Source organism: Octodon degus, unplaced genomic scaffold, assembly GCF_000260255.1.
Source record: "Octodon degus isolate 3935 unplaced genomic scaffold, OctDeg1.0 scaffold00042, whole genome shotgun sequence".
Classification (NCBI taxonomy): Eukaryota; Metazoa; Chordata; class Mammalia; order Rodentia; family Octodontidae; genus Octodon; species Octodon degus.
The window spans coordinates 10318504-10335715 of NW_004524618.1; the positions used below are offsets into that span (position 1 = coordinate 10318504).

Consider the following 17212-nt stretch of genomic DNA (forward strand, 5'->3'; position numbering starts at 1 on the left):
TTGAACTCAGGCCCTTATGCTTGCCAGGGAAGCACTTATTCCACTGAGCCAACTCCCTGACCCCAACTTCTTTAATTTTTAAAAATTCCTACTCTCTACATGTTCTACTTTATATAATACCCTAATTCAGTAATATAAAAATTTGTGTTATTGCTTCAAGAAATCATTTTCTTTAGCTGCCTTAGTTGTCTCTGTCTTCATATTCCCTTTTTCTTGATGATTCTGATCTCCGTCACCCGTGTTAGAAATGTTCCTCCAGTGTCTGATAACTGGTACAGTGTATTTATGTTGAAGAATGAGATAATAAAAGCCAGTCGCAGGACCTGGATATATAAAGAGTTCAAGGTTTGGTGAGCTTCCCTGTAGGATGATAAGATACAGACTAGTTTGTTTCTCTGGGGAGTTTCCAAATGTCACTGTCTGTAGTTCTTTTCTCTGGGATCATTTAATTTACTCCAAGGAGACTTCCTTGGTCTTCCCCACTGTGATCAGGGAGCCCTCAGCCATATTCTGTGTCCTCGAGACAGATTTTTCTCTTTTTTCTTTTTTTCTCAGTACTGGGGATTGAACTCAGGACCTTGCACTTGCCAGGCAAGCACTGATTCTACTGAGCTATCTCCCCAGCCCTAAATAGATTTTTCTAGAGAGTCAGTCTCTTCTGCAGAAATGAGGAGGAGAGGCAAATGCTTGAGAATGTGGAGCAGGAAAGGAGGCCTGGGAACCTGTCTTCTGGCTGTTCAGACCTTTACGTTAACCCATTTCAGCTTTGCCTCCCCAGCATCTACTGCAGTACCTGATACTTGTGCTTTCTGAGGCCTCCCAGCCCTCTGCAGAGCCAGCGTCTCATTAGCATCCTTTTCTGCAGGGCCAAGGCTTGAACTCTGTTAGCTCTGTGACCTGCCGTCCCTGCCTTCCATCCTCCAGAACCATGCTAACATGTTTTATCCTTCCTTTCTTACCCCTATTTGTTTGTCCTTAAAGGTGTTCACTTTTTTCCCCACATTTACTGAGTCTTTAAGTAGGGTTTGGGAATGGGTCAAAAATGCTTGAATTTAATCTACCGGTATAACTGAAAGTTCCAGTAATTTCTTTCCTAGAGAAAATAATGATTATTTTCCTAACAAATTGAAAGTCTTTTGATAGTTTTATTTTTAAGGTTTTTTGGTTTTTCAAAATATTTCTTGATTATTTAAATCTGTTAGACCATGTCTTAGTTTTATTTAAGAAGGATTATTAAGAGCTGGGATGTAAGTCAGTGAAAGAGTACTAACCTAACGTGCTCAGAGCTCTAGCTTAAATCCCCAGCACTGGGGGGAAAAAAAAGATAATTAAAATTTACCTGTACATGCTTATTAAGGAAACATCATTGATGATTTTAGTTCATTGGATTAGTAATCCAAGAGCATTAATCTAGTAAGGGCATTTTAAGCAAAACGTGTTGCTTAGTCATTTGATGATTCTGATAGAGTGGGCATCACAAGTGTGTGTGTGTGTGTGTGTGTGTGTGTGTGTGTGTGTGTGTGTAAATAGGTGTAAGTAAACCTCTTTAATTATGGATCTGGGCTTTTTCCTTGTAAGATGATGCAGTTTGAAGATGATGATCTTGGCCCACCAGCTCCTCCTAACCCATTCAGTCATCTCACAGAAGGAGAACTTGAAGACTACAAGAAGACAATCGAACGGAAACAGCAAGGCCTAGAAGGTTAGTTAACTTTCAGAATAAGCCTAAGATAACACACTGATAACACTAGAGCACCTCCAACCGCATGATTAGAAGTCAAAATTTTTTAAATGTACATTTATAAGCTGGGCATAGTGGCACACACCTGTAAGCCCAGCACTCAAGAGGCTAAGGCAGGAGGAATGTCATGAGTTGGAGGCCAGCTCAGATTTTGTAGTAAAGTTCAAGGCCAGGATGAACTATGTAGTGAGACCTTGTCAGAAACCAAAAATAGTAATCGTATTACCTTTTATATGCACTTGTTGTTTCTCATCTATCTCAGTTCTTTAAGTGTAGGTAGGACTGACATGCCAGGAACTACTCTTATGTCTTAACATGTAGAAAAAGCTGTTCTTCCTCCACAATCTGAATCCTAGGTGTTTTATAATAAAATCTATAAAATGAAATGCACATATGAGTAAAGAATTAGTTCTTTACATGCTTTTTTTTCGGGACCTGGGATTGAACTCAGGCCCTTGCGCTTGCCAGGGAAGCGCTTATTCCACAGAGCCGTCTCCCCGGCCTCAGTTCTTTAAGTGGCTGCTTCAACAAAGCACTCAGCCTCAGGTTGCTGTGGTTCAATCCCCACAACTCAAGCCAGCCAAACCTGCCCTGAAGGCATTCGGAGCAAAAGAAAAAAAACCTACCAAAGTAAATATTGCTATATACTTAACATCTCCTACTATGTGGCTTTTTAAAAACTTTTTATTTTGGAATAACCATAGACTCACAAATATGTGAATTTACTACTTTGTAAAAGCTCTGTTCTTGAATGTCTCAAGGTATCATTATGGTCTTTTCAAAATCGAAACTTATATGACTTTCCTTTAACATGTGCACACCTTAACACAATTGAGTTTGTCTAACTTAGGAATTCTTAGTAATTTGTTAGATTATAATTGGGAATTGTTAATGAAAATATCCTGAGTGCTGGCTCCCTTTTTCTAATGGTGGTGGCAAACCTATGGCACATGTGCCCCAGGTGACTGTTACGTTATTACTGAAAGCTCTAAAAGGTTTGCCATTACTGCTCTGCAGTAAGAGATTCTTTTTTAGCAGCTCTTCTCAATCTTGGTTCTTTGGATAAGCTTTAGACAGTCAGTGAACCCTACAAACACAGCTTTCTTAGGTACAAATACACCTGAGGAATAGGACTTCAGAGTGTAGCATGAGAAACATGTGACTCAAGGAAGATAAGAATTTCTGCTTTAGCCCATCTACAGCATGCAGTTATTTTTTTTTTTTAAATCAAGAGCTGAAGAAGCCAGTAGTTACAGAATTTTTATACACAGTATATGTAGGAAAAACGAATGACATCAGGATTGCCCAAAAATATTTTTATTGGTATATTTGTGCCTTTGTCATAAAAGCAAGTCATTCTAACTTATTAATGGACCCATGCTAAATATTCTAAATGGTATATTGAACTTGTTTAATATAAGGTTGAAAGCTTTCTCTGTTTTATGCATTTTATAAAATGTCCCTCTCTAATCTCTTTTTTTAAAAGCCTAACGATGCCAGGTAACCATTATTGTACTCTACAACCACCATTTTTTATATATAACTTGGTGAATAATTGCTTCCACGTTCATTATGACCTCTTAAATTAGCTCATTAATACTGTTCTGACAGGAATCACATTGGATATTGTTCCAAATTCAGAGAAGTATTTTGCCTCACTAACATAACAGCTGTGGTGAGGCTTCATAATTCTTTTCATCTGGGTATTCACTATATTTTGGTTTCCTAATACCAGCAAAAGCTAACTGCATATATACTGTTTTCCTGAGTTGCCAATAGCCCTGCTCCCTTTGTAACCTTGTGTGTAAAATAACTCTCAGAGGGGCCGGGGAGATGGCTCAGTGGAATAAGCACTTGCCTGGCAAGCGCAAGGACCTGAGTTCAATCCCTGGTTCCGCAAAAAATATAATAATAATAATGCTCAGAAATGAGAAGTTTTAGCATATTAATCTCCTAGTGCATAATTATTGATATATGAGATAACCGTTAGCATGCTCCGCTCTTAATTGAAGAATTTATCTTCTCTGCATATGCAGGCATTTTATGTATGCACTAACTTCCCTGAAATCTTATGCTTCTTCATTTTGTTTTGCATGGCTTTTAATAAAACTCTTATCCAACAGATGCTGAGCAGGAATTACTCTCAGATGACGCTTCATCTCTTTCACAAATTCAGTCTCAAACTCAGTCACCGCAAAATGTCCCTGAAAAATTAGAAGGTATTCAATGTGATTTCCCATAGCATTCACTATGTAGTCTCAGAAGTCTGCCCGTCATTTATTTTCATGTAAGAAATTGAACAACTGGTCCCAGTAAGTTTGCATGGATTCTAGTTGAGTCTCCCAATAATTTTATATTTCTTACGGAGTAGGGTGCTATGTTTACCAACGTTTCTATGGATTTACTTTAGGTCTTTGGCAGTCCATACTTTTAATTTGTGGAATTAAAATTGTCTTGTTGGCTGGAGATGTAGCTCAGTGGCAAACACCTGCCTGGCAAGTGTGAGGTCCTGAGTTAAAGTCACAATATCCAGAAATAAAAAGAAAGAATTTACTTGTCATGCGTCTTCAGTCAGCAGCATAAAATCTTTTTCTGTTCTGATTGCCAGATGACCCCAAAACTAAAGCATACGTTCCTTCCTCATTTATACTGATTGGATTTGCAATTGTCATGTCATAAGAGTAGTCTAGCTTATACGCTTTCATTTAGCAACTTTGTTCTCATCCCCTTTATATCATTTAAGAAAATTAGCTTCATGCTAATACTTTATGCAAATAATGGTCTGTCTTCATCACAATTAAAATAATGCCTCAATACATTGCTAAAGACTTTCAGTTTTACAAAATAACACAAAAAATGTTAACTATATGAAATAACCAGAAAAAAAATCCCTCCCCTTTTGTAGAAAACCATGAGATATTTTCCAAGAGCTTCGTCTCCATGGAAGTGCCTGTCATGATAGTAAATGGCAAGGATGACGTGCACGACGTGGAGGATGAGCTTGCTCGCCAAGTGAGCAGATTAACTACGAGTACGACCATAGAAAACATCGAAATCACTATTAAGTCTCCAGAAAAAATTGAAGAAGTCCTGTCACCTGATGGTTCACCCTCAAAATCACCATCCAAGAAAAAGAAGAAATTCCGCACTCCTTCTTTTCTCAAAAAGAACAAGAAAAAGGAGAAAGTTGAAGCTTAAAGCCTTTTTTAGTTACTACAATGTGATATTGCACATTTAAATACCACATTTAAATTGATCATTAATATACAGTGGTAGATCAAATTGGGGTTATGTAGCAAACTGGACTTTTAAGAACTGGAAGAAGTTTTACTAAAAGAAAAATATTATGGAAAAAGACCTTTGAAATTCATCTCTTTTTTATATGTCCATAAATGGGTTTGAATTTTTAAACAGTTACTAGTTTTAATTAGCTCTGCTCTCATGAAGTATTATTACAGTTCACCACAAATACAACTGTCTGAATTACTTCAGGACTTCCCCATAATATCTTTTTGAAAGAACCTGCTAAGGAACAAGTGAGAGTGTTCTATTTCTCCACACGTGCTTCAGTTAATCAGATTATGATTTTTTGTGATTATTGACTGTACCTTTTTGGGTCCCCATTGTTTCAATGGGCATTAATGAGATGCTTGAAAAGCTTCTAAGATAAAAATCTACAGCATTAGTATACACTGACACATAATTTTTTTTTTAAGTTTTAAGAAAAGATTTGTTTGGAGTTTTACTCATAGCATAAAATTTTCACACCTGAAGTAACTTCATTTGCCAAAAAGATCATTTTAATAAACTATAATTTTTGAAAACTTTTTTATTAGGTTAGAAAGCCCCTTATTTTTCAGCAAAGGGGATTTTGTACACATAACATGGATTATTTAGTTTAACTCTGGCAAACAATTTTTGTATTTTGAGACGTTTGTATACTATTCAGTATAAAAGTTATATGCATATTAGCCAATCATTTAACAGGAGCACACATCTGAGACTGCTTGGTACTGAGTAGACTTAAATATGAGTCAAGAATGCAGGAACTCGGTATCACAAGGGTTTAGAGCATATCAAAGGTCTCTCTAGATTCATATTTGAATCCTATGATGTATTTTTCTCTTAGTTTCTAGTGAAGGAAGAAAATGTCATAAGGTAACCAAATGAGAAGGAAAAGAGTGAAAGAGGAAGTAAAAAACTAAGGGAAAAAAATGAGATGTGAAAAGAATTCTGTTTGATAATAACTTCTGTTCATGATAGAGTGAATATTTAGTGTGATTTATTGAAAACATGTCCCAAGTTTCTAAAATCCTCCTTTGCCAAATCAATACCTTGGTTGATATTTTGAGTTTTAAAAGTTGTATATCTTTAGAGAGCAGCACTAGAAGAAATCAGTAGGTCTAATCCCTAACAAAACTACCACTTCTTGATTTTTACAATTTTTTTAAACTTTTCAGTTAACTTTCTAATGTAAATACAAATTTAAACCTAGACCTAATATAGGTTTCCCCTTTTTCCTAAGTGATGTCACAAATCAGTGTAAGAATCAAAGATCCCGAATGGTCAATGGTAAAAATAATCCCAAGAATTTTGAAGGGTGAGGTAGCAGGCAAGAAATTCACCTGAGCACGGGGTGTCCGGGCCGGTTCTGTCCGTCTCTGTGTGTGCTGCAGAGTTGAAATGGAGCCTGGAAACGTCACTCTCCAACTCACTGACTACTGGAATCAGTGTTCTAATCTCCTAGTGGAAACTTTCAGTTGCTTAACTGTGTATTTGAGGATATCTTATGTTTTGCATTGTTTATGTTGTATTACAGCGTATGTAGAAACAGTAACCTGTGAACTATGCCTTTCCGTAACTTTTTAAATATATATATATCTAAATGAATGCAATGTGCATAAATATTTTTTAAAGCAACCGTAAACTATTGCACCTTTTGCTAATGCCTCTATTTACTTGCTTTGACATAATGAATGAGCCAATGAACTTGTGTCCTGTGGAAAAATGTATAAATGTTATCTGATATTGCTCTTAGATGTCATGCTAATTAATGTTAAATCACAAATAAACAGTATTTTAAGTATATGGATTCAGCTTCATGAGGGTTCCATTTAGGAGTGGTTACTTAGCCTATACGTTGTGGTCCATTGAATTTTATAGTTCTGTGAAATGATGCTTTGAATAACGGACATTTTGATAAATGTATTTTCAAATTAGTTAGAAATATGTACATATCCATATATGTATATATATTTGTATATATTAACATATATATTAAGCTCTTTCTAATTTTTTTTTTTATTTTGAGACTTGCTGAATCACTAAATTGACCAACCTGGGTTCAGCCTTGTCCTCCCAACTCAGCCTCCCAGAGTCCTGCCTTTACAGACATGTGCCACTGCACCCTTTTATGAAACTTTTCATTTTATATTGGAGGGAATATTCTCTAAGACATTATTTTATGTCTTTATAGTGTAGAGTGGACTTGGGCTTCTTATAAACTCAATTCTGCTGTTCGTATCTTTTGTGGGGTTTTTTTTGTTTGTTTTTTCTGTATTTTAGGGAAGGGTCTATGGAGTGTTCAGGGCCTCCCTACTAGATCGGACTCGTAGTGATCCTCCTGTTTACAGCCTCCCAAGAGCTGAGATTACAGGCGCGTGCTACCATGCCCAGTCTCAATTGTAGTCTTAGCACACCCCGGGGGCAGGGCCAGCATGGCAGGCCCAGGGATGGAATCCCTGGCCCCTGCGCCTGCTTGCAGGTGCTTTAATTCGCTGAGCTATTTGGTCCTGTTCATATCTTTTGGAGTAGAATAGGAAATGTAAGATATGCACCAAGTTTATACATTATCCCTTTTTATTTTTATTAATTATACAAATAATGTAAGGAAAATAGAAAATAGTTCACAATTCCACAATATTAGTATTCAAACTTAGTTTCCTTCTAGCTCTTGTCCAATTATACATGTGTTTGCTATACATTTATAATTATGGCATGAATATAATTTCTATTTTGGATTTTTTTCTACTTAGAATAACCAAGCAAAGATTTTTTTTTTAATTTTTATTTATTTGTTTATTTATGTATTTTGTGTGTGTGTGTGGCCAACTCAGCCCACCAGGGGGCAGGGCTGGCTGGCATGTGGTGCTGGGGGATTGAACTGCGGTCCCTGTGCTTTGCTTTGCTTAGCTTGTTCTAAGTAGGTGCTTTAGACCACTGAGCCATCTCACCAGCCCCAAAATTTCTTAGTCTTTTTTTTTTTTTTTGCGGAACCAGGGATTGAACTCAGGCCCTTGCGCTTGCCAGGGAAGCGCTTATTCCACTGAGCCATCTCTCCGGCCCCAAGCAAAGATTTTTAAACTAAAACCTCACATAAATAATTTGTTGTGACTTTTTCCCCACTTTGCCCTAAAAATAGGGTATAAGAAGGGGAAACCACGTGAACTGAGGGTTCTGGTTCGTCAGAGTTGTTACTATCGCTATTACAGAGATGAAGGGCCTGAGCGTGGAAGAATGGCTTCACAGTCTCAGGCATGCTCAGTTATTACTTTGCCCTGTAAATGACCCACTAGGAAGAACTGCTGTTTTAGAAATCTGTCCATTTTAAAATTCCCTTCCATAAAGCAACAAAAACCATTATCCTCAGTTCTCCTTTCCAAGGCAGTTGAAGAGTAGTTGCCTGATCAGCAGGAAAGAGACCTAAATGGGTAAAATTGTGATAGCATTGGTTTCTCTTAATATTAGCTTCATTTTTACATCAGCAGAAAACACATAAAGCCAAACTTCTTTTAAACTCAGAGATTATGTACCGGCCAAACTGGGGTTTTAAAAAGAACAATCTCGGTGGCCACTAGAGGGAGGAATAGGTCTAGCAATGTGATGTGGGTCTGGACTTTCACTCCTAGGCTTCCCTTAGTCTGTTAGGGTCCTGTTTGTTGTGGAGTGGCTGGAACTTGGAAGATGTCTCTGCTGTTGCTTATTCTCTACTGCTGGCATCACAGGTCCCATGTCACCTATAGGGACTGTCATGTCTATGGAGAACACAGTTTTCAGGGTGTGGTCTCAGAAACTGGTAGGTATAAGCCTCTGAGCGTGGTTTCTTTTTTTTTTTTTTTTTTTAAAGACAATGGTTTATTTATTTATTTATTTATTTTTGTGTGTGTGTGTGTGTGGCCAGCTCAGCCCACCAGGGGGCGGGGCTGGCTGGCATGTGGTGCTGGGGGATTGAACCGCAGTCCCTGTGCTTTGCCAAGCCTGTTCTAAGATGCTTTAGACCACTGAGCCATCTCACCAGCCCTGAACGTGGTTTCTTTTCTTTTTTTTTTTTCTTTTTTTTTTTTTTCCAGAACCAGGGCTTGAACTCAGGCCCTTGTGCTTTCCAGTGAAGCGCTTATTCCACTGAGCCATCTCCCTAGCCCCCGTGGTTTCTTTTTCACTGAGGAGCTAGCTGGGAACCTGATGCCTTCTGGATAGCAAGGATTGCTTGAAGTGCTTCGCCCCTGCAGACTCACCTGGCCTCCCCAGCTAGATAGGAGATGGTGTCCCTGCTTTGTACATGATGACACAAAGGCTTACAAAAGACTGACAGGAAAAGGGTGTTCACTGGTAGGTGCACACTTCCAAGTTACTGATGCCATCTTTGAGCCAGTCTCATGTGACCCCAGTGTAGGGGTTTTTTTTGGGGGGGTGGTTTAGGGAGAAGCCACTAGCCCAAGGTGGACTCCTGTTTTATAACTCGTATTGATACAAGCACATCTGGGATCAAACACCAATTTGGAAGACACCCCATGTACACCACGTCACCCCAATATGAAAAAAGTGATAAAATGGGGATGAGTAGTGGTGATAGGCTACTTTAGAATGAAGAGCCAGTTCTCAGATGTTCTCGACAACTGGGAAGCAAGGTATCTACACCTTTGCCCAAGAGGTGACAATCTGAGTGCAGTGACACAAACTGTAAGCTACACAAACCATAATTCTAGGCAGGAGGGTTGCGAGTCTGACAGCAGCCTGGGCAATTTAGCAAGACTAACTTGCAAATAAGGGCTGGGGCTGTAGCTCAGTGGTAGAGTTTTTGCCTGCGATGTGCAAAGCCCTACATTCATCCCCCTCCCAAAAAGAGGCTTGGAAGGAAGCCCTGTACCTCGACTTTCCAGTGTTGGAAGCAGGGGAGACATTCAAAAGCAAGTGTTTTATATGAGTATAAGTAGATTCTGTTCCTTGGAGAAAAACTTAATATATGTCCTAGAGTTCAGAACAAGAATGATTTCTGAGGAACTTTTAATGGGATTTTTTTTTCAAGTTTAGCAGTATTTATAGGGGTTTCATTTCTAAGACATGACCATTAGAAGGCAATACTGGGTCCAGATATAGGGTTTGGTTGTGGTTTTGGGTTTTTTTGTTTTGTTTTGTTTTTGTTGGGTTTTTTTGGCGGAACTGGGGATTAAACTCAGGCCCTTGCACTTGCCAGGGAAGCGCTTATTCCACTGACCAATCTCCCTGGCCCAAGATTCAGTTTTAAGGGACCCTCCTTCAAAATCTGAGTTTAGATTTGTTCTGGTTACCCATTCCTGGGTGCAGACTAAAGCTGAGGAAAGTTTGTAGCTACCATATTACTTTATTTGTTCCTTAAGCAAAAATTATCTTGTTCTCACTTGTAAAGAGTCCTTTCCGCTAAGGTTGGCTAGCTCATCGCAGATCTCGAAGATAAACCAGGATTCAAGTAAAGGTCTTCAACGTATGCGCCTTATGCCTCTTCTCCACTGCAGCTTCCTTGGAAACGCATTGGATTATAACCTAGGAATAGGTAAATACATGACTTTCTGAAGCTTTTTGGAAATTGATATTTAGAACTTTATGGTGAGACTGTTGAAGAGAAACACTGCAAGGCCAAGCCTGTGCGTTTATCAATACCAATCATTTCCCTAAAATTTTAAGTTCTTACATTCTCCATAAAAGTCTTCTGGGTATTCTCTCAAGTTAATCAAAATGCTGATTTATTTTAAGTTGGTATCTACAGTTTGTTAAATGCCCTGTGTATCTTAAATGATATGCTTGGGCCAGCCAGATAGCTCAGCAGACTAAAGCACCTGCTTAGGCAGAGTGTAGCGGCCAGGGTTCAATCCCTGGCGTGCTGTGCCAGCCCCGAGGTTGAGACTGGGCATGGTGGTGCGCGCCTGTACTCCCAGCACTTGGGAAGCTGAAAACAGGAGGATCACTACAAGTCCCATCTACACAGTAAGACCCTGTAGACCCTGTACTAAATACATTTTTTAAAGAAGTTTAAATGACATTCTGGCATGTTTTGTTATTTTATAGCAAAATAAAAAACTTGTGTCTTGAGCCAGGGAGATGGCTCAGTGGAATAAGTGCTTCTCTGGCAAGCGCAAGGGCCTGAGTTCAATCCCCGGTTCCTCAGAAAAAAAAAAAAAAAAAAAATCACTTTGTGTCTAGCAGAAAAATTAAGAGACAGATAAAAAGCTAGTGCCTATATAACTTCTGTTTGCATAAATCTTGACACTGAGGCTATGGTGAAGTGACTGTGCCAACTTTTATATCAGGTTTGGTTCCTACACAAACTACCTGGTGTTCTGTGCTCCAGACCAACCTTGGCCTTGTAAAAAGATACCTTCAGGTTACGGTAGCTCCATGTAACTGCTGTCACAAAGCAGAATACTAGTTCCCTCTACACTATGCCTAAAATCAAAAGCATTGGCTTTCTCAGTCAAACTTGGATGTGAACTGAAAAATATTTCTAAGAAATTCTTAACATTTTTAATACCTGTTTTTGAAATAACTAATAAAAATATCTAGTACAGATCTGTAGCATCAAATGCAAGAACTCATAAACACATTTTGTCATTATTAGATTCTGCTCCTCAGCCTGTAAATAGGTGGAAATCCTTTTTTCTTTTTTTTTTTTTTTTTTTTTGAGACAAGGTCTTCCCCCTATGTAATTCAAGCTGTGTTTGAACTCACTATGTAGCTCAGACTGACCTCAAATTCATTCAGATCCTCCTGCCTTAGTCTCCCAAGTACTGGGATTATAAGCACGCACCGCCATGCCTGGCTAATAAAACCATTTTTGAGTGTCAGCTAATTGAATTTATTAAGCCAGACAGTACCCTTCAGGGTGACAGATGGAGAAGGAGATGAGAATGAGGTATGTTATCACATGTACACACTAAAAGACAGCCTTGGCATGGTGGTGTGCGTCTGTTGTCCCAGCACTCTATGGCTGAGGCAGGGATGTCTCATGTTCATCCACAGCCAGAGAATACAGCTCAGTATAGAGGTTCAATCCCGCCCCCCAAAAAAAGGCAGTAGAACCTTGATTTCCCTCAGGTACTCTTGAATTAAAGTATCTGGTTTTGTTTTTAAAAAACAAATAGCTCAGCAGATTAAAGCACCTGCTTAGGAAGGCCCAGGGACCAGGGTTCGATCCCCAGCATACCATGCCAGCCCTGCCCCCACCCCCGGGGCTCACTGAGATGGCAAATGAGACTGAGCATGGTGGCGCATGCCTGTAATCCCAGCAGTTGGGAGGCTGAAAACAGGAGGATCACTATGAATCCGATCTGTGCAGCGAGACCCTGTAAACCCTGTACTAAATACATAAAAAACAGCTTGGTCTCAGAGCTGTTGTGCTGCAAAGCCTTTTTCTCTTTTTTTCTTTTTTTTCCCTTTGTTGAGATAGGGCTTCACTATGTAATTCAGGCTGACCTTGAACTCACTTTGTACCTCGGGCTGGCCTCACACTTGAAGCAATCCTCCTGCTTCAGCCTTCCAAGTGTCAGAATTACAGGTGTGTGTCCCCATACCTGGCCACTAAGCCCTTGTCAGTGATTTGCCAGCCAAATGCTCTGTCCTCACTTAAACAGGAGTACTTTCTCGATAGGTGGGGTCTAAACAAACTCACTTTTCCAAATGCAGTACTTGGGAAGGTTCTTAGCAAACAGGAAGTAGTTGTTGTGTTCTCCAGCTCCCCTTGTTGAGTCATGCTGGGGTAGAGGGTGGCAATGGTGACTGCTGTGGTAGATTTGGACTCTAGCAATGACCTCAGTTCTATGGGAGAACATGTACATACACCCAGCTTGTGGGCAGGTGCAGGCCAACCCTTCAGAGGTGTTCACTGAGCTAACAGGATTAAATACTACTTCCTACCTAGTTTCTATTTGAAAAGGTTGGTCAGTAGTTTCAGTTGGAAAAAAGAAAGGAAAAAAGTAATTTGAGGCTAAGATACTCAAGAATGTATTGAAAATATTATCTATTATTTTAAGGCGGGAGGCTAGAAGTGGGGCTCCCACTACATCTGAGTTTTCCTGTGTGCTTAGCCTTTGTGGCATATAATTTGGCCAGGCATGGTGGCACGTGCCTGTCATCCCATCACACTGGGGGACTAAGGCAGGAGGGCTCTGAGTTCAGTCTCAACCTGGAGATTTATTAGCAAGACCCCGTCTCTAAGTAAAAGGTTTTTAAAAAATGGCTGCATTATAGCTCAGTGCAGAAGCCCTGGGTTCAGTTCCCCAGGCTGAAATCTGTAAAATGCTTTGTTTTACCACTATCTTTTAGATGGTTTTGTATGTTAACGCTGTAGGAAGTTATTTCTTATATGGTTCCTGTCACCTCCATTCTGACCCTTAGATTAACATGGAACAGAAGCCTGTGCACGCATAGTTGCTAAAGGAAAGCTGAACATGGCTCAGCTAGCTGCAGAACAGGGAAGCTGGGTGGCTGGGCTGCAGTTCCTCTCCTCACTGCCTGCCTGGGCAGTGAGAGCAGCTTGAGCCAAAGGCTCTTCTCAGGGCCAGCCTAGCGGGTGGGCCCTGGAGCGGGAGACTGTGGCGGTCACCAGATCCTAGCCCTGTAGGGTGGTCAGATGAGCCATGTTCCATTCGGGTCCAGCAAGAGCGGGTGAGCTGTGGGATGCTGAGGAGTGCAGCCCAGGGCTTCCAGAGCAGCGCTTCCTGTGGGGCCCTGTAGGGCAGGGCTGGACCTTGGCCTGCGGAGCGCAAGTTCAATCAGCAGTTCGTCAAGGCAGGATCTCGGATGGGAAGAGATGACAGGGCCATTACCAGAACTAGGGTGCTGCTGAGTGTCCCAGTGCTCAGCCATGAGAAGGCGCAGTATAGTGTGAGTCCCTGAGCCCAAAGCCAGGGCTCTGTTAGTCTCTGCCGCCTCCCAGGACTAGTGCTGCAGTCTGCAGCCAGGTGAGCAGCTCAGTGTTGGGGAAGAGTGCAGCAGAGGCAGGAAGCGCCTGGCGTGGCTCTCACAGTGGAAGCATCCGTTTGACAAGACCAAGCCATATGGGAAGGCTGTAGGAGTGGGTTATCAATAGTTCGCACCAGAACCAAGCTGGAGCAGGAGCAAAGCAGAATGTGCAAGTGCCCAGTGCGCTTGGTGCTCTAGCTGTGACAATGGCCCTGTGCTCCTTGCAAACCAATTTTCCCTGTCTGGAGGTAGTTTCCCCATAGAAGTCTTGACCAGAGTGGTGGCCCTGCCCCCCACCAAGAGCAATACAGGACACTCCTTCAGAGCACTTGTTGGATGGAAGAGAATCAGAGGGCAGGTAGGTTAGCTGCCCTTCCCAGAAGAAACGTGCCTAGGACTGTACACTAGCAAAACAGTTTGAATGCCACAACGGTTGTGCCTGTCATGCTCAGATTGTGGTCATACTGGCCACACTGGTCCAAATAATGAGCTTTCCACGCACTCCTCCACCTGCTATTAGAAGAGAAGAGCTCCCTTGGGACCTTACAGTCTCTGTGGTCATCGCCAGGGGTGCCATGAGGGCCTGGGACCCCTGCAGTGCCCCCACAGCTGTCTGCCCTGGTCCGACTCTTACCCACCTGTCAAGCAAGGCCTAACCCAGGTGCTGCCCAAGGGTCACACCCTCCCTGATGCCTTCCCAGGAGTGGACCCCACTGATGGAGTGTTCCACAATGAGCCCTGTTCCCCCAAACTTCAGGGGTACCTCAGGATCATACTTCTGTCAGCCTATCTTAAACTAGCATTATTGATTCAGTGTTTGTCTCCACTACCAGAGAGGGTGCTCTGGCAAGGAGGAGGGAGACTACCTTGATCATCCTTTGTCCTCAACAAAGCATGGCCATTAGTCTATGTTTTTTATTGCTCATGATGACAGTGCTGCTCCCATTGGTGACCTGTTAACAACATGCACACAGCAAAAAGATGATCTTCATCTTGTGTATGAGTTAGGATGGGACTTGGTGTCAAAATTGAACTTGGGGAAGAAAAGAAAAGGGGGGATGGTGAGGATACAGCCACCTGCAAGTCCTGAGATAGATTCCTGGTACCAAAAAAGAGGAGAACAAATCCTACTTGGAACACAAGTCTGACCTCTAAGGCAGATCACGATAGCTCCGGCTTCTCAAGTGCCTACTGTGTGCAGGCCTTGTGCTGCGTGCTTTCATGCTATTATCTCATTTAATCCTCAGTCCTGCACCCAGGGTCCAATCCACTGAAGGGAAACTGAGGCTTAGAAGCTATAGAACTTGTCTCATTTCACCATCTGTCAAGAGGCAGACCAAGATTCAAATTCCCATCTATTTCCTGCTATTGTGCCAGCCTTCCCACCTGCTGGTAGGAAAATCAGGTCTTGTAACACGCAGCAGTGTTGGGAGCTTTTGCCAGCCTTCCTCTTGGCTACCGGGGCTTCTAGTTAAGGAGGGAAGAGTTGGCCCCCGGGCAGTGTGCTCTCCCCCACCCAGAGTAAGAGGGGCTTCCTGATCAGCACACACTAGCTTACGTTAGATAGCCAAGGACACCTTTGAAGGTGAGCAGAGGACGGAAGACTGTGTACTGACCTTGCCTTAGCAAACCCTTTTGTAGGTATGCTATTGAAATGAATTGGGATGTGGTCACTGCATCCCGGTGAACAGTATGATTTCCTAAAATCCTGCATTGCCCATTGTATGTTCACTGTTCAACCAAAGGCTGCAGCCATCCATAGAGGTGGTTGGTACGTGATGGCTGTGGGTGAAACATGAGAGCTACCGTTTCCTGAACACCAAGTACTTTCAGTGGATGTATTAATACAACAGACCCCCACAGTCCAAGTTATTATCTGTCTTTTTTTATGTATTTAGTACAGGGTCTCACTACACAGATCAGACTCACAGTGATCCTCCTGTTTGCAGCCTCCCAAGCGCTGGGATTACAGGTGCATGCCACCACACTCAGTCTCAATCTCCGTCTCATTGTGCTCCAGGGACGGGGCCAGCACAACACGCTGGGGATCAAACCCCGGTCCCTGCATCGGGCTAAGCAGACACTTTAAGCTTTAATCCGCTGAGCTAACTGGCTGGCCCTTAACTGTCATTTTTCAGATGAAAAATACTAAAGCTTAGAAAAGTTTCCCAAGGTCACACAATTACTAACAAAACTGAAGTTTAAGCCTAAGCAATCAAACTTGAAGGTTAGGGCTGGTGAGATGGCTCAGTGGTCTAAAGCACCTACTTAGAACAAGCTTAGCAAAGCACAGGGACGGCGGTTCAGTCCCCAGTACCACATGCCTGCCAGCCCCGACCCCCTGGTGGGCTGAGCTGGCCACACACACACACACACACACCAATAAATAAATAAAATTTTAAACTTGAAGGTTAATCTCTTGGCTTCAGTTCCCAAGAATATTTGCTGTTGTATTCATCATCGTAATTTACCATCAGTATCTGGACAGCAGACATCAGTTAAATAAACCATTACATTTATGAGTCATAGAGACAACATTTGCTCGACTTTTCTATAAAGTGTGTAACTGTGCAAGCCTTGGAGGGCAGCTTTAATAATTAAGCAAGATGATAACGTACTTGAAACATAGGCTGGACCCAGTGTGGTCGGTGAGGCCTGACCATGGGTGTTGGCTGTTCTCACCGCTATTTTGGGTCTCCTTGGTCTGCGAGAAGAAAGAGTAAACCATAGCTGGCTTACCCCTCTCATGCTCCCATTTTCATGCTGCCATTCCTATTCTTGTGAGGTGTCACAACAGCCATTGTGACCAGGTTCCCAGGCTTTTGAAAAAGGGTAGAAGATGGACAGTGACCAGGTAACTGTAACAGGTCCTGTTGCTTGTGTTAGAAGGTACAGTTTGTGCCTTCGGATGGTGACAAGTGGAAGAATTTTTGTTTAGCTGATTCCTCCCGAATGGGATACAGTGGCGCAGACAGAGAGGACCGCTTTGGTCTATGGCAGCTTCCTGCAGAATCCCATGAGGCTGTGACAAATGGCTGTGGTCTGAAGATGCTTTCAGTGGGAGCAGCTTTGGGCTCTTGTTGGAAAGGGTTAATTTCTGGGCTCTTTATCCCTGGAGAACTGAATGCTATCACCCAGAGGGCTGGTCATGGCCTCCTCTCTTTCATTTTGGGAATCTTAAGAATATCTTCTATACAGATGCTTGAAGGGTGTGTCACAGTTTAGTTTTCCATCTTGGCAATAGATTAATTCAAGCTG

At 41.8% G+C, this 17212-nt stretch overlaps 1 protein-coding gene across 5 annotated transcripts in view; it reads left to right on the forward strand.

The window, feature by feature from the left end:
• The window catches only part of Add3 (adducin 3), a 187454-nt gene extending 180621 nt beyond the window's left edge, over positions 1 to 6833 (forward strand). For 4 of the 5 annotated variants that reach the window (XM_004631519.2, XM_023715466.1, XM_023715467.1 and 1 more), the window contains 3 exons: positions 1579 to 1702; positions 3865 to 3960; positions 4647 to 6829. In XM_004631519.2, coding sequence (XP_004631576.1) covers positions 1579 to 1702; positions 3865 to 3960; positions 4647 to 4939 — 513 coding nt within the window. In that variant the 3' untranslated portion in view covers positions 4940 to 6829. Of the gene's footprint in view, positions 1 to 1578; positions 1703 to 3864; positions 3961 to 4646 lie in introns of all 5 variants that reach the window. The other variant, XM_023715469.1, reaches the window with a different exon arrangement.
• Positions 6834 to 17212: the final 10379 nt, after the last annotated feature.